The following is a 12,428-nucleotide window of genomic DNA, read 5'->3' as shown; positions in this document are numbered from 1 at the left end:
CTTTGCAATCCAAAAAGCGCTTAATGTTTGTACGACATTCCAAATGTAAAGGTTCGTATCACTGCTGCAAAACTCACGAAGCCATTCGTTTATGCTGCCAAAGTGTATCCTCTAATCTAACGCATCCACCATATCATGACCTTCTGTTTGTTTTGAGTCCTGTCTGGCCCTTATGAAGAGCAATATCGCTCTAAAAAGAGTAAGAAACAGGAGGATGTTGTGTATGTAAACGGACAAAACAATAAAAAGATGTATTTTTAAAAAAAAACAAAAAAGTTTCTTTGTTACAAAAATAAGTTTTGTAATGATAAAAATCGCTGCAGCCAATTCGCTAATGAAAATGATCGTGGCCGATGGTATCAAACACATAGACGTTCATCCTTTTGCTGAAACGCCTACTTTCTATCTTACTATCTGTCTTAAATCTCAGTGTGTGTGTGCGCTTCATTATTGGATGTGCGCTTCACCTGAAAACTTCCCCAAATAACAATATTTTGTCAAATATCATTGCTGAGGACGCCCTAAATGCAGCGTTAGTCCGCCTTATTTCAGTAATGAAAATCTGCATCAGTAAGTATTTAAATATAGACTCTGTGTTCATGTCATTCCATCAGTTGTTCCTTTCCGTCTAAAGGACCTTCATAAACGATATTATCAATATCAGACTCCATTTGAAAGGGAAGTGATCGTGTTTAGCATACAGTTAGAGCTGCAATCTAGAGCCTCATTTCTGCATCTGGCTGGGTGAATCTCATAAACATGTCTGTTTCTCTACAAAATCATGTTATAGTTCCTGTTAAGGAATTTTTTGCATTGTGCCATTATTTTCCTCAACAAAATCAACGTTTTTATTAGCATAATGTAAAAAAACAAAACATTTTCATTACCATAATGCAAAAAAATGTAGTCATTACCGTAATGAAAAAAAAAACTATAGTCATTACCGTAATGCAAAATAAAAATATAGTCATTACAACAATGCAAAAAAAACATAGTCATTACCGTAATGGAAAGTATAGTCATTACCGGGAAAAAGTCATTACTGTAATGCAAAAAGTATAGTCATTACCGTAATGCATTTTTTAGCATTAATGTTGTTGGTTTTGTTGTATTACCTTTTATGCTGATCTAAACGTAAAAATAATTGTATTACGCTATTTCTACTGTAATACAGTAATATATATCTTATATCTAGAATTATGGGAATTACAAAACATCTGGAAGTAACATGTTCGTGTGCATTATGTTAATGAGTTTGGGAGGTGAATGTGTGTAATTGTCAAGAAAATAATGTCACAATGCCCTTCAAAAAAAAAAAGATTGTATAAACAGGATAAGCAAATGTAATTGCGATTGCTTTTATTTTTGATTCTGGAAGTGAGATTCACACACGTAAAACACGAGAGCAGGAGTGTGTGTTTGGTGGCAGCTCATGCATGTTTCACACATGTGCATAATCTTGCGTCGCATATTCTATTGCAATAACCCTGCGTCCTTTTCATCGACTCATTTATCTAGTGTTCTAACGATCAATCGTGTTTCGCTCCCCGGAGGAACCGCGCGGTTGTTCACATTCTCGACTTTTTTTTCTTACCGTTTTGTATTTTTGCGTTTATGTGTTTTCTTCTTTGCTGTTTGTTGTTGTGTCATTGGCATGTCTTCCCTGCATCTAATAGTCTGGGAACGAAGGCTCTCGCGGACGCCCGATGGGTGTGTTTATGGGTCAGACGCTTCATTCCCAGACTGAAGACAGCCATGATGTCACGGTTTACTGCCTGTTTGTAATATGAACGACATAGTAATGATGGTATCGGTAATGACGATGACGATTTTTAGTGTTTGTACTCGTGACAGCTTTTTGGAAGCTGGATCAGTGATGTTTCTGTGTTTGGCTTCGGGTTTGAACACATTCAGGTTCTCCTCACATCGAATAAACTGTGTGACGACTCCTTTGATTTCATTCACACGCATTCTTCAAGTGCCAAGTCTGGGTATTGTTGTCTTTTTGTTTGTTTTCTGCTCTTTTGTTTGTAGCGCACTGCCTGACCACTGATTTGAATAAAGGAAATTGATTAATAACTCAACCGTTAAAGTGAGTCTTTAAACCGACTGAAACCAGTGCTGTTTAGAGTGTGTGTGAGAGAGTCATTTTTCTTCATATGTGGCATGTAACTATGGAAGCGCTCAAGGAATGGCTGGTTACCATGTCGATGTGCTGTACACAAGCAGTGTCTTTTATCTCCGTTCATCTATTAAACTGGTGAGTTACAGTACCAGTCTGAGACACACATGCTCATTATTTATTCATGCTTTTATCCATTTTTTGGGTTATAAAATGTGTAGGCAAAATTCCATTCCGTGTTTATATTCTCACACACACACACACACACACACACACATATATATATATATATATATATATATATATACACACACCTAGAGGATTATTAGGAACAACATAGTAATACTGTGTTTGACCCCCTTTCGCCTTCAGAACTGCCTTAATTCTACATGGCATTGATTCAACAAGGTGCTGAAAGCATTCTTCAGAAATGTCGGCCCATATTGATAGGATCGGATCTTGCAGTTGATGGAGATTTGTGGGATGCACATCCAGGGCACGAAGCTCCTGTTCCACCACATCCCAAAGATGCTCTATTGGGTTGAGATCTGGTGACTGTGGGGCCATTTTAGTGCAGTGAACTCATTGTCATGTTCAAGAAACCAATTTGAAATGATTCAAGCTTTGTGACATGCTGGAAGTAGCCATCAGAGGATGGGGACATGGTGGCCATAAAGAGATGGACATGGTCAAAAACAATGTTCAAGTAGGCTGTGGCATTTAAACAATGCCCAATTGGCACTAAGGGGCCTAAAGTGTGCCAATAAAACATCCCGCACACCATTACACCACCACCGCCAGCCTGCACAGTGGTAACAAGGCATGATGGGTCCATGTTGAAATTCTGACTCTACCATCTGAATGTCTCAACAGAAATCGAGACTCATCAGACCAGGCAACATTTTTCCAGTCTTCAACTGTCCAATTTTGGTGAGCTCTTGCAAATTGTAGCCTCTTTTTCCTATTTGTAGTGGAGATGAGTGGTACCCGGTGGGGTCTTCTGCTGTTGTAGCCCATCCGCCTTAAGGTTGTGTGTGTTGTGGCTTCACAAATACTTTGCTGCATACCTCGGTTGTAACGAGTGGTTATTTCAGTCAAAGTTGCTCTTCTATCAGCTTGAATCAGTCGGCCCATTCTCCTCTGACCTCTCGCATCAACAAGGCATTTTCACCCACAGGACTGCCGCATACTGGATGTTTTTCTCTTTTCACACTATTCTTTGTAAACCCTAGAAATGGTTGTGCGTGAAAATCCCAGTAACTGAGCAAGAAATTGAACAGGTGTTCCTAATAATCCTTTAGGTGAGTGTGGATCACACCTGCTGTTGTCAGATTGCTTATGCTTACTAAATTCTCACTGGATTATTACAATAAATAGTAAAAGGAATGTTTGAAAATGTAAACTGATTTTTCCTACTGACACACTACAGCAAAAGAAATAAGTAACTGGATTGGTCGGTCACCATATTCTGAGGTAAAATATGAATATTTTTACAAATACTGTGTAATTGACTGTCCCCGACAATAGATATTCTACTTAGCTGTGCTAGTTTTGTGTCTTTTCTATCACTTTTAAGTCTCTTTCTTCTTACAAAAAAAGCTAAATATTGAATGTCTGTTTGTTTTTTTGTTTTATCTGGCTAGTAACCATGTGATAATTGTGATTATGAGCAGTAATATCACTTCTTGCATTAATGCCAGGTTGGCTGTACATTATCCCTAAATATGTAAAACACATGTATGCATGCATATGTGCTCTTGTTTTTCAGCCTCTCTCAGGTCTGGGCTGGATGAATATACAATTACAGCTTTGGGAGGAATTATTTTTTGCTTGCAACTTTAGTTTGTGGACAATACAGAGTGTTTTTCCTTGACATTTCTCAAGAAGGCGTCAGGTTTTTGGAGGTCTGAGTGATAGAGTCATCTTGCACAGTGATACAGTGAGTGTGTGTGTGTGTGTAGGAGGGGGTGATTGTGTTCACATTTGTTTCCGATTTTATTCATGTAAACAGGGGGGGCTGTCAGACTCAGTGGGGCCTGTTTAAATTAAGGCCAGGCTGCTCTGCACACAGCGGCTCACTCGCTGTACGTTACGTTTGTTTGTACTGAGAGACTACAGATACATTTGCATAAACAACACACAAATGCAAGTTTGGTCCCAATTTGGAAGTTTACCCAAAAAACACATTGTCACATGTCGCTCCAAACCCACTTTTTGGCACTAAGAAGTATCATAGAAGTCCATATGGCTTGTGCACATCAATATCTTTGTGTGAGGAGCAGATCAAAATATGTCATTATTTGCTAAAAAATAAAATAAAAAAAATGTTATATGCATGTGCGTGCGTACATATCTAAATTTGAAGATGCATTGAACTTGATGTTGATTGCTGTCATATGTCTTATCATGCAAGTTTAAACATGGTTTTGTGTGGTCCTATTTAGAGCTTGACAATAAGTTATGACTTTTTTTTGTTGTAGCGTGAACTATCTCTTTAAGATAAGGGTCATTGTGGTTTGTGCCATTAGTCATTTTTCTGCTTAATGACAAGTAACATGGTACAGAGTACAGAAAACAGTGTTATCCACACAATATATATATATCCCACAATTCCTCTTCGCACTGTACACATGACTGAACTGCCCTGGGGGGAAGAGAATAGTTATTCTGTTGAACATCCAGCGCACAACAAGCCGATTCATTGGTGTATGAAATGAAGCACAGACATGTTTACTATCAATATCATTATGCAACCGGACCGTGAGGGCAAATCTGGTGTAAATGCTCCTTTCTAAAGGGTGATTTGCTGGAAAAGGCAGCACTAGGGTATGCTGGGATTGAGTTTGGAGGACAATTAGGCTATATCGGAGCATGCAAATATGTTTCTCTCTTACATGCATCTGAGAAGAAAGAATCAGCATTCTTTTTCAGTTTGCATTTGCAAACTCATTTTACTTCCTTAATATGATGTTAAATGTTAAAGCGAGTATTCAACAAGGGGAACAGGAACTAATTTGATCTTTTGACAGTTGATTGGATAATGGAAAAAGAGTTCATAACTATTTTGCAATTAGTTGACCTTAATGACGTAAAAGTCGTAATCATGACTTTATGTCATTATATTTGACTTTTATGACACAATAATTTAGACTTGCTATATCATAATGACTAATGAGAAGGCCAATAATTTGTACTTTTTATTGAATAATTATGACTTTAAATTTTATGGTAATTTTTTTTTTTTTTTATATCCTAAAACATAACATATAGGCCTACAGAATGTTCTGAATCAGATGTCCAACTGAACCGAACAACCGTCTCCAGAGGACTGCGAAGTGGACTTCAAAGGGTATTTCGCCATCTTAAGTGAGATTCCAATCCGAAGGGAACGAACATGTTCAGTTCGAAGGGCACTGCAAACGGCATAGGGAATAAGGGAACATCGATACATCACTTCACAGGAAGTCGTTCATGGAGTAATGACGGAGAGCAGTGAACACTTGTGTAGGGAGGGACCCTGTCGAATGGAACGCAACTCACGTTACGCCGGAAGTGATCTCTCGCGCGCATTGTTGTTTACGCGGAGATTTCGGAAGTTTTACCTTTCACTAAACATATTTAGATATGTCGGAATAGTCTTCCATTGCTATTTCCCGTATATCTAAATATGTTTAGTGAAAGGTAAAACTTCCGAAATCTCCGTGTAAACAATGCCCGACGTAGACTCGCGAGAGATCACTTCCGGCGTAACGTCTGGAGACGGTTCGGTTCAGTTGGACTTCTGATTCAGATCAGTTCGACGGCTGTTAACAAGAGGTAAAAACTATATAAATACTGTTCGTTTTCTCACACAAACCGCTCGTTTCGTGTCTTAGGCCATCAATGTGTACTTACATTCATGAGTCATTAAATCATGTTTAATTTTGACTTCTCTGTGGAAGGGAGGACCCCCTTAATTTCCAGTGTATGACTGAGACAACGGTTGGACCAAAAAATGTCAAAATTGAAAATGCTGTGGAAACAAAGACACCTACATCTTGGATGCCCTTGAGGTAAGCTAATACATATCACAAATGAATTTCAAAGTGAATTATCCCTTTAAAGTTAGGGGTACATAAGAATAACGTAAGAATTATGGGTTTGAATGATGTTAGAATAACGTTAGGGGAACGTTAAAAAAAACGTTAAGGGAATGTTAGAAGTTCAGTTCCTTTCACACAGCATGAGTTTGTTGAAAATGCCGTTTTGAAAATGTCCGGGTCTGAGTTCAGTTATAAAATGTGGTTGTGACTCTCATAAGTAAGAAACGAATCCTGTGTTGATTTAATTGAATTAAGCGTGTAAAGGCCACTTGTTTTTCCGCTTCCTCCAAGTTGCTCAGATCCGGGTCTGTTTCCCATCATGCTGTCTGCTCATAAGAAACTGCTCCCATGGCTCTATTGAGACAACTTTTACAGTGTCTCTCATAATACTTTAGTCTCAAGGATCCAAACGCTACCAAAAAACTCCAGACTTGGACTCTTAAAATGCACTTTAACCAGATTTGTAAGCGCTTCATTGCTCCACAGGGACTTGTACGGCCTGAAAGGCTCCGGTTGACCTCGGACTATTGCAGTAAATTCATTACCATGACCTCTCCGGCCCTGTGGACAGGTTGCCAGATAACTGCTGCTGAAAGTAAACAAACATGGGTGTACTCGGAGAAAGAGACAATGCTGGCCCGGCCCTCTCTTTTCCTGCACACACACGCATGGCTCCTTCCGAGGTCCCTGTTCAGTGTGGGAAGACTCCTCTGGAGAACGCAGACTCCCCAAACATATCTACTTCCTCCCTCATCCTTGTTCTTTTGTATAAAGCTACAAATGTTGATATCAATGTGCAATTAATCTTTGTTGACCTTCATCATTCTCACACACTTCAAACTCTTTAGTTGTGTGTCACGCACAATAACATCCTGGTGTGTGTGATCTTTTTGTTTCCAACTGGGAGGAAGCTGTGTTGCACAAACACTCCTTCTCAAATGCGTGCGATGGCACGACAGGGTCCTGAATGAGACGGCGGGGCGTCATCACGGCGCCTCCTGCAGTCTGGGAGCAGGGACGGGCAACGGGGTTCAGGAAGATGGGCCATTTGGGCAGTAACACATTTATAAATATATATTTATTCAAAAACAAGGCAAGGATAGGCTACTAAATGACTTTTAGCAATGTAATGTCACGGCACATCCGTATTTAATATTTTCCTGATGTCTTGTATCCTACCGTTAAGCATGGTCTCACGTGGATATGCAAATGATATGCAGATGATGATATCCATAGTAAAATTGGGCGTTGTAAGCTCTATATATGGATATTTTGGGGAGGAGACGAAATATCTCCTCATCTTTTATTAGTCAGAATATTTTTCGCCGTATGCCATTTTTGGCTCTAGCCCCCATCTGGTACGAGTGGAATCCGCATGTACCGGATGTGGGCCGGATCTGGGCCGACACTATGTTGCTGTGTGGGTAACAATCAATGAACTTTGAAAAACTACTGCCATTAAAATCAAGCTGTCAGTGGACGAAACAACTAGACAAAACTAGAACTGTCGCGTTTGTCATATAGTTCTTTATGTTCTAACACCAACAAGAACAGCAGCTCTACATTCATCTTGCCTTGCATCTTCCTCGTCTTATTTCTTCCTGGCTGTGTAGACGACGACGATACTTGGCATATATCTTCTTTGCCGTAGCATATGTGTGCTCGGCAAGACCGTTTTGTGTTTGAGCGCTCCCAAGTTGTGTTTTACTGTAACTTCAGAAGCTCCAAACACGTGAGCAAAAGCGCCAATCTCATTGGTCGGATAGTTTTTGACGCAGCGCGTCAAACAAAAAAAAAAACGAACCCGAGGTGTTTATTTAAAAATGACGCTTTTACTCGTGGCGTTTTACGCGTCGGTGTGCACACACTGGCTCCCTTTGTTTAGTCGCGCGCGAAATTCGTCCCGATGTGAACAGGTCTTAACATTGCCGGAATCAGTCCCGGAACAAGCACTGTGTGAACAAAAGCCAAGACCAATGCCGTAAGGGGTGTGTCATAGTGATGACGCTCGTGCCATCGCGCGACTCTGTTCGTCGAAAGTTTGTGTTCGTCATTAACAAAGAAAGGATGAACAAATGTCTGCAAACTGGAACGAAGCAGAGACCAGCAGCTCTGTGTAACGCTATGCACGTATATGTTTTCGACACGTACGTTACACGTCTCATCCTGACCTCATGTGTCTTTCCGGGATATTTACGGGTTGTGTTTGAACGCACTCACAGATCCCGGCAAATCACTGGAAGTGTGAATGAGCCAAAATCAAACAATCCCGGGACAAATGCCGGGTCACATTATCCGTGTATTTTCCAGAATCTCGGTGTGAAAGGGGCTTATGTTTCTATGTCCGGGGACTCAACAACGAAGACTGCAGCAGATTAAAAACAGACCTAAAATGGTAATGGAACAACAGAACTAGTACTAGTGTTATCCAAAGTCAAAAGTCAAATGGTATAACTAGCATTATCCAATTATAATCAATATATCCCTGCAGACGAATGGACAAAACCACAAGCTGGCTTGTTGAATACATGTTCATGATTTCGTCATGTTGTAAGGTGTTTTGTTCATCCCCACTGTGGTACATGTGCATTGCAGTGTGCTGTTACTGGATTCCTCCGCTTTAACAGTGGGAAGAGGACAAAGAAGGACTCCTGTTGAGTCCAGCGTGGCCTAAATGTCTGCACATGCTGGAATTCGATGCTATTTGTAGTTACAGCTCCAAAGCTGGACAAGGCCTTCGGGACAGCCTCGCTCTCCCCATCTGTCTCACTCAAGCTGTTATTCACTCATTCGGGAGCTCAGAATTAAGATGTTTTTTTGACTTTGCATTACAATGGCTGCACATTCATGAGATCTGAGAGATAATGCACAGGATGAAACAAACTGAGTGTTAGAGTGGGTCACTGGGGGTGTAATATGGGACGCGCTGTCATGCAAGCACGTGCCAGGCTTTCAGCACACACACATAATGCGCATTCACATACTTCCAAAATATCGAATGGTCAAAGGTCTGTAATTTGTCTATTATTGACTATGTTTGCATGCACCCTCATATGATGAGATTTAGGCAATATTGCAGTTAAACTTTACCTCATGTAATACTTTGACCAAATTGATGCGATTAAGCTCATAATCGCAGTAATATATGTGACATAAGTCGGATTTAACCGCAATAAAGAGTAAATGGTGTTGACGAGACGGGAATATGATGGCAGACATCGTGAACAATGTTTCTATGTGCAGTTTGTCAACATATAACATTAGACGGCGTCTTTTTGTCTAATGACTGTACCTAACATTAGTCGTTCGCGGTCAAAACACTGGTGTAAACACTAAACACAGTTTGATGTCGGGATATTCACTGCCCAGAGCCTGAGCCAACCAACCCCGTGACGTCACGTTAGAATACTGCACAATGGCGGCACCGTGGCGGCGAAAGATATGAAGTAGGGATGCACGATATATCGGCCAACATATCGGTATCTGCCTGTATTTTCATTTTTAATGTTATCATTATCGGCCTGGTAAGAAAATGTGGCCGATATATTAATAGCCGATAAATAATGTATTATTCCCTTCAGCTGAGACACTTATTGAGCACTGTTTATGTTTTTGATTTTCTTGAAATATTATTGAAATCTCTTTAAAAAGAGATTTTTAAAAATTAAAATATGGTTCATGTGCAGCGCAAATCTGTCATATCGGCTATACAACACTATAATGAGAACATCATTATAATCGTGCGCATGAGACATGGATTTAATTGTGAGACTTTTGTTTTTGTAATCAGGCTCTCAAAATTAGATAAAAATTTGTATATAAATTTATCGGCCGATATATCGGTTATCGGCTTTCAAATATAAAGAATTATCGGTTATATCGGTATCGGCCAAAATTTTCATATCGGTGCATCCCTAATATAAAGTTTTTTTCTTTTATATGTTTAAATTTGTCGATTATAGTGGAAATCCATCTTGTAAATCATGTAAACTTGATTGACTGCTTCATTTCCCCTTTAAACGAATTAACACTGCTGTGAGGGATACGTACAACTGACTATTTCTAATAATCTTCCTCTCTTCTGACCATCGTCAATCTCTCGATATTTTTTCTCTCTTTTGGAAAGTCGTGGAAACGCTTCCTTGGGTTTTTCTCATGCCATCAGAGCAAATGGAAATACAACAATTATATTTGCAGTTGTTTCCTGTTCACCACTAAAGAAGTTCACCCCACCTCTGAGAACCCCAGAAATGGGAAAAGGGTCCATAGAGTTTCACATACATAACAGTTATAGAGATATAAAAACCATGTTATTTTAATATAAGAACAAATATATATATATTCAATATATTTTTATTGATATATTTGTTACAAAATATTCAAATATATACAAATATATAAATAGTTTGAGGGTTGGGAACAGTTTTTTGAAACAGTTGAAATGACACTGACTTGTGACTTTTATATTAGTATACCAACGTTTAACAATCTCCGAGCTTGAGGAGCATTTATGTCGTTGCTAAAAAGTCATATTTTTACCTCAGAAACCCCACCGACGTGATGATCTTGATGAGCGTAGCATGAAGGACTGGTCGTGACCAAATGTTACCTTTCGTAATCGAAGCAAGGAAGAAATACCGCGACGTAACATGAATGATGTGGAGATGGACAGAAGGGTTGAGACGGCACTGGCTGATTCAGGCACTTTCTTTTAATCTCAGAGTGTTCAGGAGCATCAGACAGACGGAGAACTCGCTCTCCTGGACACCGATAAAAAAATAAAACTGCTCCTCTTATGTCACGCATCAGATAGTACTACTGCAAAAGCTTTTCACAGGAAGAGGGGGGGATATAGATGACAGACGAGAGATAGAGAGACAAATAGGACATGAAACGTCAGGATCACAGTCGTCATGACAACGCTGTCACAGTCCACTGATTGGCTGGATGTTGTTTTTGAAGGATTCTGCTGATAGGCCAGCAACTGGAACTATATTTTCGAGAACTTCACGACAACTTTGCACAGTGTTTTAGATGGTTTGTTTTTCCTTGTTTGTTAGTTTTAACTAGTTTGTGTTGTGCTTAAGACAAAGGCAGAGAAAAAAGACATCTTGTTTTTCGTCCTGTAGGAGGGGGTACATAGATTTTGAGGCTGGTTTTTAAAACATCGATAACAGGCACATACACCTCACGAAACCTTCATGAGAACACGGGACGTCCCAACTCATATCTCACCCCAAAAGCAACCAAAAAATTAACTTTTTGAAAATAAAACCCATTTTTAGGTATTTCAATTGCGACATTATTTTCATGACAATCAAGCATGCTATTTCATTACAGTAGCGCAACAACATTACACTCATTACTGGAAAAAAAAAAAAGTTAAGTATGTCTCTTGTCTTGTCATTAAAAAAAAAAAATCATTAAAAAAAATACAAAAATATTACCGTAATGAGAATGATTTTTTGTGTGTGCATTACGGTAATGACACTTTAGTTGGGAAACATGCTTAATTTTCATGAAAGTAATGCTAAAAGGTCCAAATAAAGCATGTTTTCTTTGGATTTTGGGGTAAAATATGACCTGTACATGTTTTCATGAGATTCACCCACACACATCAGTTTGCGCACTGCAAATTAATATTGGCAATTTGGCAAAATGTCATTTCCCACATCCATTCTGACCTCACACACACACGCACACGTACACAAGATATACCGTCCTACAGGTCAGGTATTTTGGATTCCTCTGGGTTTGCCTTATCTAGACGGAGTGGATCACAGTAGAAGAGAAGCCTCTGACTGAAGACACTAGAACGAAAGGCTGACAGTCAAATCAAATCATGTTAAAACACAGACGAGACGGAAGGCAGATAATTCAAACCTTCGAAGCAGATGAGCATAAAAAATATAAAGTACCTGGATTTATATATTTATATCTACATATATTTATATATACTTTTCATATATAAATGAATATTTATCGTGTAGTCTTTTAAATGGAAGCTGAGGGTTACTCTTTTAAAAACAAAGAAAAATACAAACCAGGACACAGCTGTCCAGTACAATTAAATTGAGAAAACAAAACGTAAAAATGGGAGGGGAAAAACTTAAATGCAGCCACAAGTTCACTCTTCCACTTTTCATTAGCATTTCTCGCTGTAGTTTCCCCCAGCTGCTGGTGTGCTAGCATGTTTCAACCCGCGGCTTTGTGCTTGCCGCCGC

General features: G+C 39.3%; 1 protein-coding gene across 1 annotated transcript in view; it reads right to left on the bottom strand.

Annotated features, from left to right (window-relative positions):
- Positions 1–11,679: 11,679 nt before the first annotated feature.
- Positions 11,680–12,428, bottom strand: part of spred2a (sprouty related EVH1 domain containing 2a) — a 13,203-nt gene continuing 12,454 nt past the window's right edge. Inside the window, exon 6 of the mRNA XM_039686600.2 lies at positions 11,680–12,428. This exon is cut by the window's right edge and continues 661 nt beyond it. Within this exon, the coding sequence (XP_039542534.2) occupies positions 12,400–12,428 (29 nt within the window). The 3' untranslated portion in view covers positions 11,680–12,399.

This window comes from Pimephales promelas, chromosome 6 (assembly GCF_988280905.1).
Source record: "Pimephales promelas chromosome 6, fPimPro1.hap1.1, whole genome shotgun sequence".
Classification (NCBI taxonomy): Eukaryota; Metazoa; Chordata; class Actinopteri; order Cypriniformes; family Leuciscidae; genus Pimephales; species Pimephales promelas.
The sequence above is the reverse complement of the archived record's forward strand: the minus strand, read 5'-3'. Positions and strand labels throughout refer to the sequence as shown.